The sequence below is a fragment of the Parus major genome, chromosome 3, assembly GCF_001522545.3.
Source record: "Parus major isolate Abel chromosome 3, Parus_major1.1, whole genome shotgun sequence".
Classification (NCBI taxonomy): domain Eukaryota; kingdom Metazoa; phylum Chordata; class Aves; order Passeriformes; family Paridae; genus Parus; species Parus major.
The window spans coordinates 56,760,255-56,780,226 of NC_031770.1; the positions used below are offsets into that span (position 1 = coordinate 56,760,255).

The 19,972-nt window shown below is 41.9% G+C and overlaps 1 protein-coding gene across 1 annotated transcript; it reads right to left on the reverse strand.

The window, feature by feature from the left end:
• Nucleotides 1-10,909: 10,909 nt before the first annotated feature.
• SOD2 (superoxide dismutase 2) lies at nucleotides 10,910-18,752 on the reverse strand. Its single transcript, XM_015621376.2, has 5 exons — nucleotides 18,550-18,752; nucleotides 17,213-17,415; nucleotides 13,540-13,656; nucleotides 12,771-12,950; nucleotides 10,910-11,424 (listed from the first exon to the last, which is right to left on the reverse strand). The coding sequence occupies exons 1-5, from the start codon at nucleotides 18,576-18,578 to the stop codon at nucleotides 11,279-11,281; spliced, it is 675 nt and encodes a 224-aa protein (XP_015476862.1). The 5' UTR covers nucleotides 18,579-18,752; the 3' UTR covers nucleotides 10,910-11,278.
• Nucleotides 18,753-19,972: the final 1,220 nt, after the last annotated feature.

Consider the following 19,972-nt stretch of genomic DNA (forward strand, 5'->3'; position numbering starts at 1 on the left):
ATGTCCTGGCTTCTTGTATGGCAAGCTGATGCAAGAAAACACCCAGGCCCCATGCCCTGGGGTGGAAGGAGGGTAGTTTTTTGGTGTGATAGAATTCCCTTGCCAGCATACTAGAGGAGAAATTCACTGTGTTAGAGAGGAAAATACACCTGTCATTTCAGCCATCCCTCTACAGCAGTGGGGCTTTTTCCTAGGCAATGTTTGTTACTTTAAAGGGTCCACTTCATGGCTTTTCACATCAATCATCACTGAAGTTATGCCAAGATCACAAAAAAACTACATTTGTATTCTCATCTGGTATGTATGCTTCACAGGTAACAATATATCCTGCCTCAACTTAACTTTACTTCTTTTCTCTATAAAACAGTAGTCTGAGATTCTCCACAGAGCTAATGGGATGCTGTGATAAATTAACAGGATATTAAGCATCACTCAGAGGTGCTTTTACCCTCTGCACACAGCTCTGGTGAAGGCAGGACAAGGAGAGATGTAAAGCAGAAGGCTGATAACCATTCAAAGGGATGCTGAAAACAAAGCAGGTTCATAGGTCTGCTACAAGAAAAATTTCAGCTTTGGTTGGAGTCCATGTTCATACAATTGGTGACAGAATGTGAAGAGAGCTCAGTTTAACAAAGCAAAGCATGGGAACACAAAACCGGTTTGTGAACATTTTTAGTCCACATAAAAACCTATTGCTCATCATGTATAACCTATCCTCTTGGTAATCCAGGTCTCTTGCCTACATTAGTAGTACAGCTCCTTAGTTCTTCCTAAAATTTTCCTAGCCAAACTCTTTCTCCTATGGAAAAAAATAAATTCTATTACATCAGTGTGATTGAGAGGGAGATTAGTTATTGCTGCCTCTAAAACAAGAGATCATAATTTCTTACACACAGAATTGGCTGGCCTTGGAAAACCTGATTATTGCATACACTTAGTGCAGAGGCTCAGACTAGCCACAGACATCCTACTCTACCAGGTTACACACAAGTTACTACAGAGGAAGGCAAGGATTTGATCAAAGCTTTCTGCAAGGAGAGAGAACTCAACTTCTCATCAAGGAGAAAACCAGAAAGAGTAAACAAATTATGTAGGAAATGAGAAAGGGAAGAAAAATACTGAATTTACAGGCTTTAAAACACAAAGAGACACTGTGATCATCCATTTTGCATAAATTCCTGCATAAGCCAGGCCACAACACGATTGACTATCTCCAAACAAATTGGTGGTTAGTTCCTCTACAGCTGCAATTACAGGTGTTCTCAGAAAAAAAAAAACCCACTTACTTGTACGCTAATATAGAAATATTTTACCAGCATCACCCATTCACATTTTGGGAATATATTCTTATATCCTGTTCCAGATGCTGGATGTGAACTTATGCAAAAATACCTCAATTATGATTAATACATTCACTAGGGAATCTCAGAAGAGTATGGGATTTCCCAAACCTCTTTGTTACAGAACATGTATTGTTATTCAATCTTCTTCTGAGTCAGCATCCCTCTGAGGAAGAACTGTCTCAGATTTTTCTTCAAACTCTCATTATCACAGCAATATTTATGGCTGTGCCTCAGGGCAGCAGGCAGACAGCTTCATCCATCCCACACACAGCCAGCAGTTCCTGGACCCTACTACCCTACTTACACAGAGGGTTCTTTTAATACTAATTTTATCTCAGGCCAAGGGTTCAGGCAATGACCTTCTAGACACCACCACAACCCCAGCAATAATTGCTTGGACTGTTATGCCACATTAAATTCCATAACCTTAATTTTCTGAGTGGTACTGAAAGAAGAGAGAGAAGCCACAAGGTCACAGCTGTTCTAATCCAGCATTATCAGACATTCACAGACCATTGTCATGCTGCTGGGGGTCCTAAGGACTCCATCAGTTCCCAACAAAAAATTACAAAACACTTCTCAAAATACTCAAGCCTTCTCCAAATACAATCTGATGTGTTTTCAGAAAGCAGCAGCATTTTTTCTGGTCTCTGCTGCTTACGTTCCTTCTGAAATGTATTGATGTCCTCTGTCTTAAGGAAATCGCAATTGGAGTTTCCTGTAGGACTTGTTAAGAATTAAAGTTTTATGTGCTGAGAATGCAGGACAAGACCAGCAGGCATGACCTCAAGGACTTCTGCAGCTTTAGAGATGTGTTGAAACTTGCCTGATAGAGAGGTCCCTGAAATGCAGCAGGCTTGTTACTCCATAGCATTCTTGGCTATGAACACCACATGTGAACAATTTAACATAAATCAGAAAGGAATATATTTGTTCAGAATTTAGACCTCTACACACTGACATATGAGAGACCACAAGAAGCAGATGGGGTTACCATTGTCTGTTCTCTCTTTTGCCACATGGCAAAGAAAGTGACATAAAATGAATTATTTTGTTTCTATGGAAATAAATACCATCTCCTGCTGGAAGTGCTCTTCTCTGCCTGTGTAGATCATGGATTAACATACAGCTGTCTGATGGATTCATCCAGATGCCTGTTCTGCTTGAGACATGAGGATCTGGGCTGTGTAAGTGCTGTCACTCAGGAAAGGTGGATGTTGGAAGCTGGAATGTCGACACATCAGACAATAAACCTCACAAGCAGCTACAGGCTCTTCTGGGAGCTTTTCCTTTCGTGATAAGGAGCTAAAGAGAGCAGAGGGTCCCAACACACATTAATGCTGCCTAGTTTCATGTTAGTTCAATTTGAGAGTGAAAAAAATGTGACAATAGGATATCATGTGGTCTAAGTGGGGCCTCTCTGTTATTTGACATATTTTTCTTAAAGATTATTTCTGACAGGGCTAGGGCATGCTTGATGATCCTTAACTGCAACCTGAGAATTTGACACATGATGGCAATGGAGGTGATGCGTTGTTTTGAGTGGATGGTGGTGATACTACTAACTTCTGTGGGCAGCTTTAAATCTTCACCAAAAATATCCTGCAACAGATAACCAACTATCTGGCTTTCTACAAGCACCATTTTTTTTTCCTTTTTTGGGTTTTGTTGTTTTCCAGCTATATTATTTTTCTGATTCCTTCATTTGGGCTTTTTTCTCAGAAGAGTTTTACAGATTTTTTACCATTGTCAAGAACTTTGCAAATTAGCATGTAAGACAAAAACTGAGCCTTCTTCCTCTCCCTGTCTCTTCCACTGCATTTATTTTTCTGGTCAAGGTGAAGGATAAAACCTGATTGTTTCTCCAACAGAAGGTGAGGTTATGTGGCTCCAAAAAAGAAAATTATTATCGCAGTTTTCAGGTTACAGGTTTGAAAAAATCCCCAAACTATAAAAAAGCTAGTGTTGGGACTTTCCAATAATTTTCTCCCTTTGATCTGCAGTCTGACAGGTAGTTCTTTCTTCTCTTTCACTTATTTTTCATGTCACTGGTTCCTACTTTCTGCTAAATTTAATTTTGCACTATATTTAATTTTGTTCTCATTAACATAACCCAAATGTCACTGCCAACTGCCACCAAGGCAGTCATTTTGACTTGAGATGAACAAATTAGTTATGAATTCCTTTGGAAAAAAACACATTCCACAGCCTGAATGTCTATGGAAGATGGAGCCTAAATTTAATCATGACAAAAATCAGTAAATCAGAGTTCTTGTTTAGCTGCTGTTACATGTTCTCTGACTCAGTCAACAAATTTATTTCATTCCTCTTCCCCTTTCAAGCCAATAGAAAATAGTTTCATGCAACTGAAAAATGCTTTGGGCAAGACTGGGAAAGCAAATAACTTATTTCATTATTTTATTATTCAGTTCAAGGCTGAATATGGGGTGTTGACTGATTCAAAATGTCTCGCCAATTCATCCGAAGTCACCAAATGCTTGGACTGGAAAGAGGATGTGGGGCTCAGTTCGTGGAACGAGATCATGCTGAGGGCAGATGGCTCCCCTTGAGCAGTCAGGATACTGTCCACAGTATTTTTTTGATGTCCAGATTCTCCTCATTGCGGGAGTACCTTGGGCACTGGTCTGGAGGGGGTCACATTTGCCTGACTACCTCAGCTAACAAGCATTTCAGTCATTTTGGCTGCAGGAATTCAAAATACCTCACCTCTGAAATGCTCTTGCCATGGCAGACAGGGCACACCAGTGGGAGATGGTCAGCAGTGAATTCCATGCTGCTCTCCTGAATTTTGGAGTGTCTGAAGTGCTTACCCAGACAGCAGAGGCAACGCTCCAGCACTTACATCCTCCTTCTTTGCATGAACCACAGTCATCTCATCTTTTTCATTCATCCACAAATAAATCGAAGATGCAAGAAACAAGGTGTCATTTCCCTGCATGTTTGTGTGTGGTGTGTAAGGAAAGCAAAGTGTATTTTTCCTGAATTTCAGTTCAGAGGTTAACCAGAAGCATTCACTTTATTCACTTTATTCACTTTATTCACTTTATTCACTCATAGTGCAAGACTGACATTTCACCCCTACAATATATATGGGCAACTGCAAGCACAGCTCCAGCCCAAGCAAGAGCTTTTTAAGGCCAAGGTTTTAGTGATGAAGCACTGTGAGAACCATGCATATATACTGCCACTTGGATTACCCTGGAAACACTTCCATGTTAACAAAGTCTAATGGTGGATACCTTCTGCCCTTCCAACACATTGTCAGATTACACTTTGCCACGAGGGACGAGTTCCTCTGCAGCACTCAGTGGTAGTGAGGAATCAAAGTATGGAAACCACATGAGCAGAGATTACACAGCCTCTCAAGTCTGGCAGCCAGATGTTGGCTTGCAAGAGTTAGTGCAACCAGATGGTTTTTCTGCCATTTTTTTTCTCCAAACATTCAGAAGAGGTCAACAGAATGACACACACAGAGATAAGTTTGTTATCACATTTGTATATTTAGACACATACACATATTAGCCCCCTAAAACTATAATCCCTAAGGATTACAGGCAGGACTAGGATTTTCAGATGCCAGGTCCAGCTCAGACTCAACAAGAAGCTCCAAGTGAGTAACAGCCAGACTAGGACTTCTCCATATTGCTGCCCTGATGTCAGGATCAGCCCAAGGGTGTAATCCAGAGAATCCCTTTGCAACCACTTAAAAAACATGCTCCTGGATGCAGTACATAGGGACAGCTCATCAGCTGGACATGGGCAGCTTTGCTTTTTTCTACCCATGCAAAACTGCTTTACAGTGAACTTCTAGGGATTTGGAATAAAAAAATACAGCAGGAAGATCACTGCATTGTTGTGACATACTGGCTGCTGATGCAAAATGCTCAGGCAAAGGCAAGAAGGCTTTGATGTGATAGTCCTAAATCCCAACATGATCTAGCTGTTGGATACTTCTCTGGGACCATAGAAATATGCTACTTTCTAATGAAGCTGACATCAGAGCTCACTGGAGAGAAATTTGGGCAGGTCAGCTCAGAATCAGCAGATGCAGATGTTAATTTCGAGGATCAGTTCAAGGCTGAGCCCTCATCACTAGCCCACACCTCTATCTGTTCCACAGTGTCTGTGCCAGACAGCCACATCTGAAACAAAAACATTTTGTTCCACTTAATATCCTGTGCTTTTCCCTATACAAGGCATGGGATTGCCACTCACATACTCCATGTGCACTGCACAGTCTCACACAAGCTGGAGAAAATGCATTTGGGACAGCAAGGGCCATCAGCAGATGGACAGCAACCAACACTTAACTGCTATGACTTACATTCTAATAAAACAAAATCCAGGAACAAGGGATTAGTTCCCAGCTAGGTAACACAGAAAAGCAGCAATTCAGGCCCTGAGCTGCTTGTAACTGAGCTCGACCTCATGAAGGCAAGTGAAAACTCCCATTGGAGCATTTGACCCTCAGACAGGCTAATTCCAGTTGATTGTTCCAATTTTATTTAGCTATGCAAACAAGCACCAAGTCCTACACTTAAGCTCTTATAAATAATATCCCTTCATCCCCAAAAAAGCCCAGGTGAGAGCTTTAGTTTCGTGACCCTTATTCTTTCATAAGAAAAACAAATAAGCAGAAATCCATGAATACATTTCCTTGTAAATACCAGTAGAAGCTATTGCAATTAAACCCAGGAAGAGGTGGGGGAGCCCAGATGGAATAAAGTTCAAGTCCTTCTGTAGCAAGCTCCTCTCAGTGACTTGGGAAACAAAGACTGCATTTCCTCTCCTCCCTACAGCCTCTTAACACTTTTCTGCTAGAGGGATAAGAGTGGCTGGAAATACCCCAGTGAAGCATTTAGTCAGAAGACAGACACATAGAGAGACAGAGAGCTTTCTTAAACAATACCTTTATGTGTCTAAAATGTTTTGTTTGAAACAGCTGTATGTGAATGACCTTTGGAGAAGCCTGGGGCTTGAAGCCCACAACAGCTGCCCTGACAGACAAGACACCAGACTTCCCTGACAGCTGTAGGGCCTGGGGAGCTTCTGGATTCCTGGAAACACTGACAAGTTGTCAATTGAATCCAGTTTTGACCACAGCCAAATTTCAAAATTCCTAAAAACTGGGAGCCCTTGCTTTCAGCTACCTCAGGTCTGAATTTCTAGAGGCAAAACAAGGGTTGCAACATCACTATTTCCTGTTAAGTTCAAGTATTGAAAAGTACAAATTAGTCCTTCTCAGAATTGTGAGATTACCTCCAAATCTTGACACTTGAATGAACAGATGTTCTTTGCTCTTGCCTTCTCATTTGCAGACCTCTGATGTGTCGGTGGTATTTTTTTTTGTGGTAACTGCATAAAAAAATTTTAACTTTCTCTTAAAAAAACAAGGCAAAACTGAAATTCCTGTCCAGTAATCTTCTGAGTGTTGCAACTGTTATGGATAAAAGTAGCTGTGTTACCATGCTACTTGCTTCTAGATCTGACCTTTTAGAGCTACAGCCTAGTGCCAGTAGCATAAAGGACAAACCCTTAAGATGCAGCGGTATGGAGCAGCTGATGAGAAGGAACACAGCTGCGAGGAACAGAACTGCAGAGCATACTCCAAAGGAAGTGGAACTCAGTAAGGGACCTCAGGAGAGGTAGGGAGAAGCCAAGGAAGTACAGACTTGGTTCTTCCTCAGAAAAAAATGTGATAAAAACAAGAAAGGACTAAGGAATCATAATCTAACTGAAGACAGACCTGGACTTTTCAAAGTTTTTACTTTTCCAACTGGGACAAAATACCCTCACAGGAAGCCAGATTCTGAAAGCCTCCAACCTGTCTGCAAATACCACATGTAATAACCAGCAACTTTTGTATGCTTCCACAGAAATTAATATTTTCAGAAAACTCTCATTTCCTCTTTGAATTCATATGCAACAGGAGCCCACAACTATGGGGATTGCCAGTCACTTCACATATCCCTAAAGTCAAGACTTCCCAAGTACTGTGCTGTAGGGAGTTCTCTGAACTCCAGGGATTTCCCATCAGTCCAGACATGTGTTACAACACTGCAGTAGGACACATGTCAAAGCTGCTTCTGTGGTGTCACAAGGCTGTGTGGGTCCACCACCAGCTCAAGCAGGTCCAGGCAGCAGGTTTACCAATTTGTGCTAATTGGTCTCTCCATCTCTTTAGGTGAGAAGATCCAGTGAAAAGCTGCTATAAAGCAGCACAGTTGTAACTGCAAAGCTCTGTGCTAAGCAATGTGACAGTCTTCCTCCCCTACAGTTAAATCTGTAGTCTCTGGACTTGAAAGACCATTCAGGATGTCACATACAGCATGTTCCCACACTGACACACTTAGGACCCAGTGAGGCAGATGGGAGCCCTAGAAGCATCTTCATTTTAGTTAGGAATACCTCCCTCTAGCCTCTGCCTGCCTGGCTCTAGTTACAGTAAATTCTGTATTTGACTGAATGTATTACTATAAACTGCCTTCTCCACAGCAGCATTGTCTCCTCCCTACATACTGTTCACTGAAGAGGGTCACCTTAATTATTTAGAAAGTGGAAATCCAAACAGATCCCCTCCTGAGCAGTGAGAATATCCAGGTTCCTAACCTTGGAAATTCAACTCACAAGCCCGAAGTCAACAGAGTAAGACAGACAGACACTCCCACCTAGTGGGGAAGGCACAGCTCTGAGTCTCTGGCACTGGAGCTGCTTCAGCTCTGCAGGTGCACACACTCCTCCTACAGAACCCTTTGCTTTTTGAATCAACAAGAGTAACAGCTGTGACAAAACCTGGGAGCATTACTTTTAGTTATTAAGCAAAAGAAAAAGGCAGGTTAAGCCTACCAAGTTACCAGTATTTTTATCTCCTCAGTATTAGACATGACTGCAAATACAACTCTTTCACTTTACAGGAGTGTAATGATTAACTGCTGCAAGGTCAATGCAACAGGCATGTAAAATGTTAGCAGAAGGGCACAGTGGCATTTTAAACCTACTTTGCTCCACTAGGGAGAACTAAATTCTTGAATGCAAAATAAAGACAAGCCACTCATCAGTAGATAAAGAGGCTTTAATATCTAGGAGAGCATACCAGCTCACAAGCTGTGTCACTGTACCTTCTGGAGACAGTTTGGGGCTTTACTACTTTGGGGGTTCTTTAATACATGCTGTAGATAAAGATAAAATAAAAAATTGTAAGGTGGCAATTAGAAGCTGGAGAGAAAAAGCCTCTTTGATCTATTTCCATTTCTGCATGCTCAGTAAAGACATCCACAGACCCCTCATTCTCCAGCAGAATGAAGGTGCCATCCTGAGGGTTCACTGGAGCTGGCCATGGCATCACCTGCCATGGGGGTGGTAGAAAGGCTGCAAGAGCTCAGTTTGGCTGGCCTCGAATTACTTTAATCTGTTCTGGAACAGAATGAGATACACAGACTTTATGATCCATATTAGCCTTCAAATGTCTTTTTATGGGTCAGCAAAAAGTCACAAACGTGCACTTGCATTTCCCAGCAGTGTATTGCCCTTTTGGAACCAACTGCATGTCTCTAAAAAACATTCAGTCACCACAATCTGCAGTATGCAGACACAAAGCCACTGTGCACAGCAGCTTTGTCACCTGCAAGTATTTATGATGGGGTCACCCTGATGCACCCTGTTCTTTCAGCCCATGACACACTATCATTTCCCAGGTTTTGGGTTTCCCAGGTTTTGGCACTTTGTTCCCCTCTTGAAAATTATTCCAAGATTTTATTTAAACAGTGTGGCCTACACACATTTTAACACAATAAACTGTGTCTACAAATGGCATCTTCATCAGCGACATGCAGTTTTGCAATTCTTCTGTTTAGTCCAGGTCAAAGACTAATCCAGCACTGAAATTTGCAAACTCATTGCTCCTGTCATGCAGATCAAGTCTGCAAGTAATTCCATGCTCACCGGTGACACTCTGCACAGATCAGGTTGGAGATGACTTTACACAAATATTTTTACCACTGGGGTTAGGAAGGTCTAGGCAGAACAAATTGTTAATTTCATGTCTGACTAACAGGTCTCACACTTATCCAGGCAGGGCATTTGATATCAGCTATAAGGTTTTCCCTTCCAGCTTTTCCATTCATGTAGGAAGAGAAAGACCTGCCCATCTCCACAGCAACCACTGTAACACAAAGTGCTAGTTCTCAGCAGCAATTCTAAGTTTACTGCCTAACACAATTAGTAAGTTTACACACTTTCAATGCCCAGTCAACAGCTTTGCTAGCACACTTGCTAAATTACAGGCACATACCCCACCTCATAGTGCCACAAGAACCACTTTTTCCAGATTGCACAGCAATACGGAATTAGACAGCTTAACTTTAAGTTAAGCCCTAACTTCAAATGAATCACAAAGAAACCTTTGTCCTTTACAGCTGTCCACCAGAACAAGCTTTAAATAATTTTCACTGCTTCACTGTCTCTATTTGTCTTCAACAGCTGTTGAGTTCTCATCTTCCTATTCCACAGGCATTGCTTTTTGTATAGAGCTGAGGACTTTCCACATTCAGACCTCGACAGGACACAAGGTAGCAGGACTGACCAGCTGACTGAAAGCAGGACACCAGTGGAACTTTTTCTTAACCTCCTGCACAGCAGAAACTGAGCCCTACCAGCACTGCTGGGTCTCACACTACTGCTTTTAGAGCCTCAGCAAATGTTGGCTGTGCCTGAGGAGCTCTCCATGGTTTAAAGCCTCACCACCTGGAGCTAACTCAAGCTTCCTCCATAGCTTAAGCACTCCTTTCCAGAGCTCCAGTCTACAGGCGTATTTACCTCCTGTTCCTTTGGTGTGGAGTACCAGGATGTCTGGCGCACACATTACAGCACTCACCAACAAATCCCTGCCTCAGCAGTCACTCATATCCAGGAGCACTCCACCAGTGTTTTTCATCTCTGCTATGTGGTATCTCAGCGTACGTAATAAAGAACAGAAAAAACCTCCAGTTTCTTCACCTTCAAGCAGACACCAAGCACAACATGCCAACCATTTCTTTTTCAAGACCATGGGCATGCTCTATTACATCACACAGGTCACTTAGTCCCTGCTTCAAGCACCAAGTTTAATTTGTTACTACTGCTTCACCAACATGGCTGTGCAGAGACTGGTATGTGCATGGAATCAGTCCTTTTAGTTTGAGCATGGTCTAAGACATACCTGAACAGTTAGTATGAAATGAGTGTCACATGCTGACATTCAGGCCCTAGATGAACAACTTGCCTGAGCCAGTACTGTAATCTCTTGCCCAAAGTAATGCTTCCAACATGCATCAGTGTGATACACAAAGTTCTCATTAAAGAGATGCAAGAAGGGATAGGGATGACTGCAAACAATCAATTCAGGCAGGCAGAGCAGCATCTATTTCCCCTTCCATTTATCTTTTCAAACTTCATGAAAGCTCTGCAGCTCGTAATACAACAAATTACAAGAGGCATTTTTCTCTTCCAATTGCTTCAAAATCAAGTAACTAGACCAGATATTTCTAAAAATGAGTCTCTTGTAGACAGTTATAGAAGATTCTTCTTTTGAGTTTTATTTGTTTATAGCAACAGTAGCACATATTTCCACTTAGGTATTTTAGTGCAACAAGGAAATCCATTAAGCTTCAGCAAGGTGACCTATGTTTCTATATGCAATGGAACAGATTAAAGTGTCTCCCTTTGTTGCACAACAGTTTAAAGCTTCAGAACTCTAAGTAAATACCCTTCACAGAATTAAACAAGCAGACACTTGGCTTGATTATGAAATGCTTTTGTTGGATGAGTGAAGTGCTTTCTGCAGTAGAACAATTCATTTGTAAGCCACAAGCACTACTACAAGAGTGGTATCAGAGTAGTACTGGTGACATTTTAGTAGTCTGTGCAAGAATTCCACTCTACTTTTTGGAAGCTGCATATCTTGAAGATACATTCTCCCAGTTGATCACATTCCAGATGGCTTTCAAATAATCAGGTCGAACATTTTTATATTGAAGATAATAAGCATGTTCCCATACATCAATGCCTAGCAAAGGAATGAGACCTGTGAAAAAAGAGGATAAACTCTGTAAATGTATGAAAACACACCTTACATGTAAAGTTTTATACTGCATCCCCAAGTTGTACTGTTTCTGAGTCTTCATCTGCAGGAAGACAAAGAGCTCAGCAGCATACTGGTGCTTATTGCAGTATTTTATAAAACAGTGTTCACACACATATACACACACACACAGACACAGGGCATAAATTCAAAGAGCTGATTTGGGTAAACACATCTATAAATATTCTGGAACTGCCTTGAAGACATAACCAAAACCAGATGAAGTCATTTTCGAAAGGTTTCTATCTTTTGCACAGTTATGCAAGCACTTTAATGAAAAATTACATTATAAAGGTTTCTTGCTATGCCAGCTTGTTTCCAATACTTTAATTACAGTCAATTTGTTAAGAGCCTAATTACCTCCTTGTTTTTGTGCTAAAATACCCTTGTCACTGAATTTTTAATGGTAAATTTTCACAGGAGGGAGGGTGAAATTTACCCCCATTATACTCTATGTCCCTATACTAAATCTGTAATTTCATTTCATCCTACTGATAGGCAATAAACAGACTGCTGGCAATACATGAAATTCCTTGCCATTCTCTATGAATTCTGCAGAACATCTTTTAAATGTATCTGCAAAATGCTTTGGACAAACTGACAGTGCAGGCAAATTCTCACTGGTCATGACCTCCTCTCTGTGAAGGGTGTCCAGCCTGCCATTAACACTTCTGTGTCTCTCTAAGGAAGAATATCTTGGAAAAAGATCACTGCCAGTACTATGCTGCTTATCCAGATGTAACATTTAACCACATCATAGTGGTTAATAGTTTGGTTAATACTCATTACTCTTTGTCAATATAAAGGAAGCAAATTATAAGGCTTCATTTTAAACCCAGGATAGATAGGAACAATAGTTACTACGTTCATCTTCCTGTTGTCTGGCCTCCACTGAGAGTGCTGTGAATAGCTCCTCTGCCAGAGAAAAAAGATCTGAAGGCAAGAGGCTTAACGTTGCTTGCTAAGTGCAAGTTACTCCAGTTCCTCAAAAATCCAAGGAAGCTGAAGCTAAAATATTCAAAACATGCAAAAAGCACTATCACAATATGGCCCATCTATTTTCCCTTGGACTAGAAGGACACTTAATCCTTCTGCTCTTCACAGTTTTTAAGTCCTGCTTCACAAATGTTGCTCTAAAAACTGTGTTTTCACTTCTAGAAGAGACATTTGGTTCTTCTGATCTATTTATCCATCAATTTCTTCTCAACACTGTCCACAAACCACTTCTCAGATGTCATACAGCTGCCTATCAAATCTACAGAAGCAGAGGGTAAGGAAAGAAACCTGACCTGTTGTTCCTTGCAAAGGGTCTTGATTTGCACAAGCCGCTATCTGTAGGCGGCCCTGCTCCTTGTTATAGCCAAGCCACCCCCAGCCTGATCCTTGAACACCAACTGATACAGCTGTCAGCTTCTCCTTGAAGTTTGCAAAGGAACCAAAGTCACGCTTGATGGCTTCCATCAATTCTCCTTTAGCAAAAAAAAAGCACAGAAATTCCACAGGCATATAAATCTCAATCAAAACCTCTCAAGTTTATCACAACAGTTTTTGTGAGATCTGTACTAAAGGGCCTTTACATTTAATTGCAGGTCACTTTAGGTAATCAGTACTCTATCCTCCCCAGGGGATGTCTTCCTTTAGGCTTTAACTGCTAAACTATCCCTATCCAAACTGGAGCATAACTCCAGCCACTAGACTGGATAGATCTGCAGCACATTTCTTCCCTTTCTGTGAACCGAGTACATATGGCAATTTAATCAGCACATCTTTGTATAAGTATCTTCTCCTATGAAGGTGGAAAGGATATACACAGCAGTTGCCAGGTATTTTGTATACTCAGCTTTATAAATTAAAAATACTTTGTACATGTAGTTTTTTATACTTATGGCTTACATCCATAACCCCCTGAATACCTCAGAATTTTGGAAATTGTCACATGGAAAGGTGAATTAACTCTGAAAAATAAAGATCCTTTAGACTCCTTCAAAGAGAAAAAAGATCATCAATTCTACCTGTTAATTAATACTGATGCAATAAACCACTGCAGCACGCACTAACCTTTAGGCTCTCCTCCACCATTGGGGGAAAGGTTTGTCCAGAAGATGGTGTGATTGATATGACCCCCACCATTGAACTTCAGTGCAGGTTGAAGTGACACCTGAGTTGTAACATCACCTAAGGATACAGAAAATAAAAATACATAAATAAAAACATTATCATCAACACAACAGGCAGTAAGTTTCTACTAGGCCTCCACTGATTCCCCAAATCTTTCTACAAGCATCTAACTTATCAATGGAAAACGTAAGGTTTGTACTGTTTTCCATGTTTTAGACAGTCACAGACAAACTCTATTAAAGATTTATTATCTTTGACCCTTTTTTATGCTGCAGTAAGTGATCTGCAATATTGCAACTATCAGGTAGCCCACGTAAGATCTACAGCCATTCTACAGAAGAATAAAACAATGAGCACAGACAGAACTCTTTGAGGACCCAGCATTTGTAAATTCTTCAGTATCATCACTACAAGGAAAGAATATTACTCACCCATTAGCTCACTGATTCGCAAACTAAGCCTTTTTGAAGTTCTTAAAACAATTTACAGGGCTAACAGCTTGTGCTTGAGAAAAGTCATTAAGCACACAAGAGCACATATGCAATATGTTCTTCTTCCTATCTTTGGTTTCATTTGGGGTTTTTTGGAGGGAGGTACTCACAGAAAAGTGACCCAAATAATTTTACCATACATGACAGAATCCTGCATCTGAAATCAAGATCAAACAACTCTGTACTTCCTCTCCCTCCACAAAATTCTGTATTCCTTGAAGAATAATTCACTGGTGGCCTTGTGTCTCTGAACAGTGTTGCACAACTTCAATATAACTGTTTTCATTACTATTTTGGCTTTTAAAAATACTGAAGCATTTCAAAGGTTTTTAAAGCTTTTTTCCACCACTCCAGTACATTTTTTAGAAAGGAATCAGTGGGGGAGCTGTTTCCTCCACACTCAGGACTAAGTGGTAGAAATTTTCTGAGTTACCTCAACAACAAAGACATGAAAACAAGCCTCAAAGCAGAAGTACATCTTTTACTAAGGCTTTAACTCAGGATTCTATGCTCTCAGCATTTCCTCACAACCTTTACAGAGACGTACAGCACTGAAACAAAGCATCCAATGCAGTGTGTAAAAACATTATTTGCTGGATTTAGGTATCAGGTTAAGGATAAGAAGTCTCTCTTTGCCACTTAGATGGCATCTTTGGGACATTTTTCCTGAATTTTGCATGCCTTAATGATACTTTCAAGTTCATCCAGAGCATACAACATACAGCAAGCCAGAAATCAAAAAGTAACTTAGAATGCCTATAATGTGTTCATCACTTTTTATTCCACATTTCTTAGAAGAAACCACTCCTCAGGACCACTAGGAACCAGAAATGGCATTTTACTGTTGTCCTTAAAAAATAGAATTTGTGCTGCTGAGCTCTGCACTGGGGAAAAAAAAAAAAAGCAACTGAAAAGGGGTAACTGGCCCTTAAATTACAGCAGAAGTATAGAATTTATTGGTACAGAATCCATGGAAAATTCAGTAAACCAAGACAAGAAGTTCAAAAGCACTCAAGAGAGTAGTCAGCTCAGTTTTTCAGCCTAAGTCATTTATTTCCTTCTAAGAGTGCAATCACAGGTCGCATGATGGTCAAAGAAGAGCAGGGAAAATTACGGTAGGAGCAAGTTTCCAATGAAAATAAGGTTCAAGTTAATATCCTTCAATTAGCAAATCTGACACATTTTGATGGGCCAGCACTCAAGACCAGTTTATGTTGAAACAAAGTCCTGTGCTGTCACAGAAGTGCAAATTCATTTTTAAGTGAACTGACAACATAAGCCAACAGGATGGCTTTGAGTTTTCTACACAGATATAGATAAATGAAGAACACATCAAAGATAATCTGTGGAGAATACTTTACTTTCTATTGCTGAGTAAGAGACACTGACAAGGTTCTGCTGTCCGGAAAAATTATTAGATAGTGATCAGATGTGCTATGCAACCCAACACTGATATACAGCCCAGAAACATTTTTGACTGTATTTAGTTTTAACATGAAAAAATAATGACAATATTGACAGAATGAGGTAGTAGTTCAGATTTTGCCCCAGTCTTAGAATTTTTCCTAATGAGGGTCAAAATACTGCACATGGTACACTGAGATACCAACTAGGAAAAAAACTAACAAACTGCACAATCACAAATATCCTGAGTAATTATTTGTCTGCTTTGGTGTGCATCATCACAACCAATATGTAATCCATTTGGAAAATAATCTCTGCAGAATCCTTAAGGAAAAATTAATTTCCACCTCTAAGTAAAACATTTCAACAGCAAGTGATGAGATGCTATCAAAAGCTGTAATTTCTAAAAGAAATAACTCAAAGGATCCAGAACACTGCGGATGCTTCTGATAACCAGAAAGTCTGCCTCCAGTAGTGGCTGAAGCTTTTGTCATTTAACAGCATCAGTAATAGCAGCAGCAGACACACTGTCTTCTTACACTTCAGGCTGCCTCCCCAATTGTGTTTGCACTAATTACATCTCCAGAATCTACCTTTCTTGGATGTGCCACGGCAGGGCGAGGCAGCAGTCAGTCTTGATCACCTGATTCTTAATCAAATCTCATTAGCTCATTAATTCAGACTGTACAAGTTATTTTTAGGCTCACTTAGGTACTTGAAAAGCCCCATTCTCTATTCAAATACACTGGTAATTAATTGTCAAGGGATGCATGGTTCATGTTTACTCAGGTATCAGCAATTCTCACTTTCACTCAAGTCCAAGCTGTTAAATTCTTCTGTGAAGCCACCTAGCAAGCAGACAGAAGTGAGTCTATACAGTAATCATTTATTTGAGGTAAATTAATACCTTTTAAGAAGATCATCACAACTGCAAAAAAGACCCCAAAAATATTCCACCTTCTTAGAAAGGTATACCTGTTATTTCACACACTTTCATCAGTCCAACTGAAAGATTCAAAGTCTAGAAAAAATGCATCTCATGTTTTAGTATAGCGCTGGTACACTTGTGAAGTTTTCACAAAAGGCAGCGTTATCTCAAATTTTGAGATTGTAACAAAAAATTCCATCATGGGATGGTTTCCTGCATATTTTGGTGTCTCACACGGGCTTGCGACCTACATAACTCCTTAATTTGACCCAGTGATGTAACTGACACCCAAATCCAGGTCTCTTCATTGCCTGTTGTATACATTAACTGTATGTTTGTCCTACCTCCACTTGTGGGCAACTGACATTATTTACCAAGACTGAGCAGAGCATCTGATGTGGAAACTATCAAGGCAGACAAACTTCCCTTTGTCTAACTTTGCTACTAACCTTTTATTGCAAAGTACTTTTTCAGCAGAATGATTGCAATTTCCTACTGACTCAGTGTCTGTTCAGTTCAAGTTACTAATGGAGTATGGACTAAACCCACAACAATCAATACATTTTCTAGTTTTACAGCACTACAGAGAACAGAATTCATGCTTTTTACTTACATTTGATTTCCAATTATCAGTACTACTGAAGCTACAATAAAAGATTTTCCCCTAACAATACTGCAATGATATAACCCAGAACTTTTAGAAGAAAATATTCCCCCTTTTTTTTTTGTTCTCCTGTATCATCTACACCAATAAGCTTCCATCTCACCTGCTGACTGTGATTATACAAACCTTTTGCCAGTGCCTCTTTGTACTTCTCCTCGGCAACGTTCAGGTTGTTCACGTAGGTGGCATGATGCTTGCTGTGGTGCAGCTGCATGATCTCTGCATTAATATGAGGCTCCAGTGCAGCATAGTCATATGGTAAGTCAGGAAGAGTGTGCTTTTGTCTAGAAACCAAGCACCCCAAGGGTGCTACCAACTTGGCACTGCTTCTAGAAAAAAAACAAAACAGAAGGAAGTAGTCTTATTCAGTAAAACTTAGGTTTTATCAGTGAAATAGACTGAATACACTGTTGTTGATCAGCTGCTTTAAGTACCTGGGGTGATATCTTAGCCAAAGAAACCAAATTTCCATTTCTCAAGAGTTTAAAGCAAGCATACCTTCAGCTTAACTGCAAAGATGAATTCACACGAAGGTCACATAACACAGGGCTTTGCACTGTGAAGATAGTGCTTCTCAAACCGAGCCTCCAGGCCACGGCAAACACTCATGTACCCTCCCAAGTATGCACGTGATGGAAATGCAGGGATAGCAATAAAAAGCCAGTAGCAACCTGACGACATTCAATGCTTCACCTAATCTTTATTCATTAAAAATAGAAGCAAAGATGTCGCCGAAACGTCCTTCCCTCGCTACCCATAAGGTCCGTGTACAGGGAAGTGAAGACGCTAAAAAACCTGCAGACCCCGTGTTCCCAGGGCTGAATCTCTCCAGCATTCACATGGACACGAGTTTCCCTGTCCCCACAGGGGTACCGGGACACCACACGGGGCGTCACGGCCGCGATGCCCGGCACAGACTGTGCTGCCCTTCCCCAATTTAACACCTCGCACTTGTCATGCGACATGACAAGGGCCACGACGAGAGGAGAACGGCCGGGCCGGGAGGACGGTCAGCTCTGAGGCCCGCCGCCGTATCGCCGGTGACCTTGACACAAGCCAGGGACACACCGCGAGCAAAGCCCTCGGGACCCCGAAGAACGGCCGAGTGCGGCGACCCCGGCCCGCAAAACCGGGAGGGTCTGGCAGCACCGTGTCAGGCCGCCAGAGCTCCTCGGCAGATGGCGCGGGCAGAACCTGAGAGCGCTCAAGGACGAGCGCCAGCAGCCCCCGCCCGGGCCGGCGCCGAGCGTGCGGGGCAGCCGGCAGCAGCGCGACCTCCCTGCGCGCGAAATGGCGGGGGGCACACACCGAGGGACGAGAAGACGACCCTCCTGCCGCCTCCTCCCCCGCTGCCGCCCTCCCGTCCCCGGTTCGGCGGCAGAGGCGAGGGCGGTGCGGCCGCCGCCTCCCGGCGTGGGGCTCTGCCCAGCCCCGCGCTTTCCCCGGCGCGGCGCGGCTCTCACCTGCCCGCGGCGGCGAAGCGGCGCAACATGGCGGCGTTCTGGGGCCCGGCGCGACTGTCACGGCGCAGCCGCGGCCCGCCCGTCCTCCGCCCCAGCCGCGGGGGCTGAGCTCGGCCGAGCCGCAGGTGACACACCCCGCGGCCACCCCCGTCCTTCGAATTCGGGCAAACAGTATTTCTTAGCAATGAGAGAGTAGGTCGTCGTTACGAACGGAACCGCTCCTAGACTCGTTATCTTAAACCTCAGGCCCGATAAAATGCAGCCCGGTGCCTGTGGCCCGGGAGGATAGAGCAGCACAGCGCTTTGCAAACCTGCCGCGCCAAGACAGGGTTCCGGCAGGTTAGTGACGGCACCGGCAGCGCTAACGCTACCGTTTCGGCTTTTTTGTCTACGACTTACTTTTGTTGGGTCACTTCTGTTCTTTTACCCATTTTTGGGTATCTTTTTTTCACCAACAGCTGCTTTCCTGCACGCAGCAATTCAGCGGCCTGTGGTGCTCATGAAAATCCTTTACCCAATTACCTTAACCCACCCCCCCAGCTAAAATAATGGGTAATGCTTATGCAAACGAGCCCAAAGTTAAAAACTGGCTCTCAACCGAGGTCAGGGAGGAAAAGCTCATCCCTCAGAGTTAGAAGGCAGTCTGCAGACAAGACAAACGTTAGGTAAAATTAAAATTGTACGGAATTAATCTCTGCTACCGCAAAACCTTCGATCTTTGTATTTTGTCTTTTTAAATAAATACATATAACGTCAAAATCCTACAGCACCCACATTTGCCAGACTATAAAAACTCAAATTACAAAAATGCAGTGGGGGCTAAGCCTGAACAATTTTGTTGAGAATAAATAACCTCATCTTGCCAGTCGCAAAGAAATCCACCTGGAACGACCCACAGAGGGAATCCCAGCCCAATGGAAGACACAGAGCTTCCATCCCTCACTTCTCGAGGCGTCCTAGGAAAGGACAATAATTCAGTTTCTCTTAGTTTAATTTGTGCATTCACCTGTTAGGTACTTCAAGCTTTTGGGTTGTTTTTTGGGGTTTTTTTGTTATCGTTATTAAAGTGCTCTTGGGGCAATCTGAGCAGTGAAAATAGCTGCTTTCATGGTAGATATAAGGCAAATTGTCCGAAATCAGCAAGCTGTTTCTTGGTCCCTGACTACTGAAAATATATACAGTAAGATACAGGTTCGATCTAATTTTAAAGAGGAATATGTTGTGTTTATTGGATCAATAAAATGTCATTTTTTGTTAAAATGAACTACATTCAGGATTATTAAATGTCATAACGCAGGCACCAATAGCCAAGCAAAACCATGAATATTACAGGCTTTAGCATTCATATATGTAGTAATTACACTGCAGTTCACTAATGCTTGTAGCAAGTGTTCCATGAAAGCAAATCAATTATGTAATTATA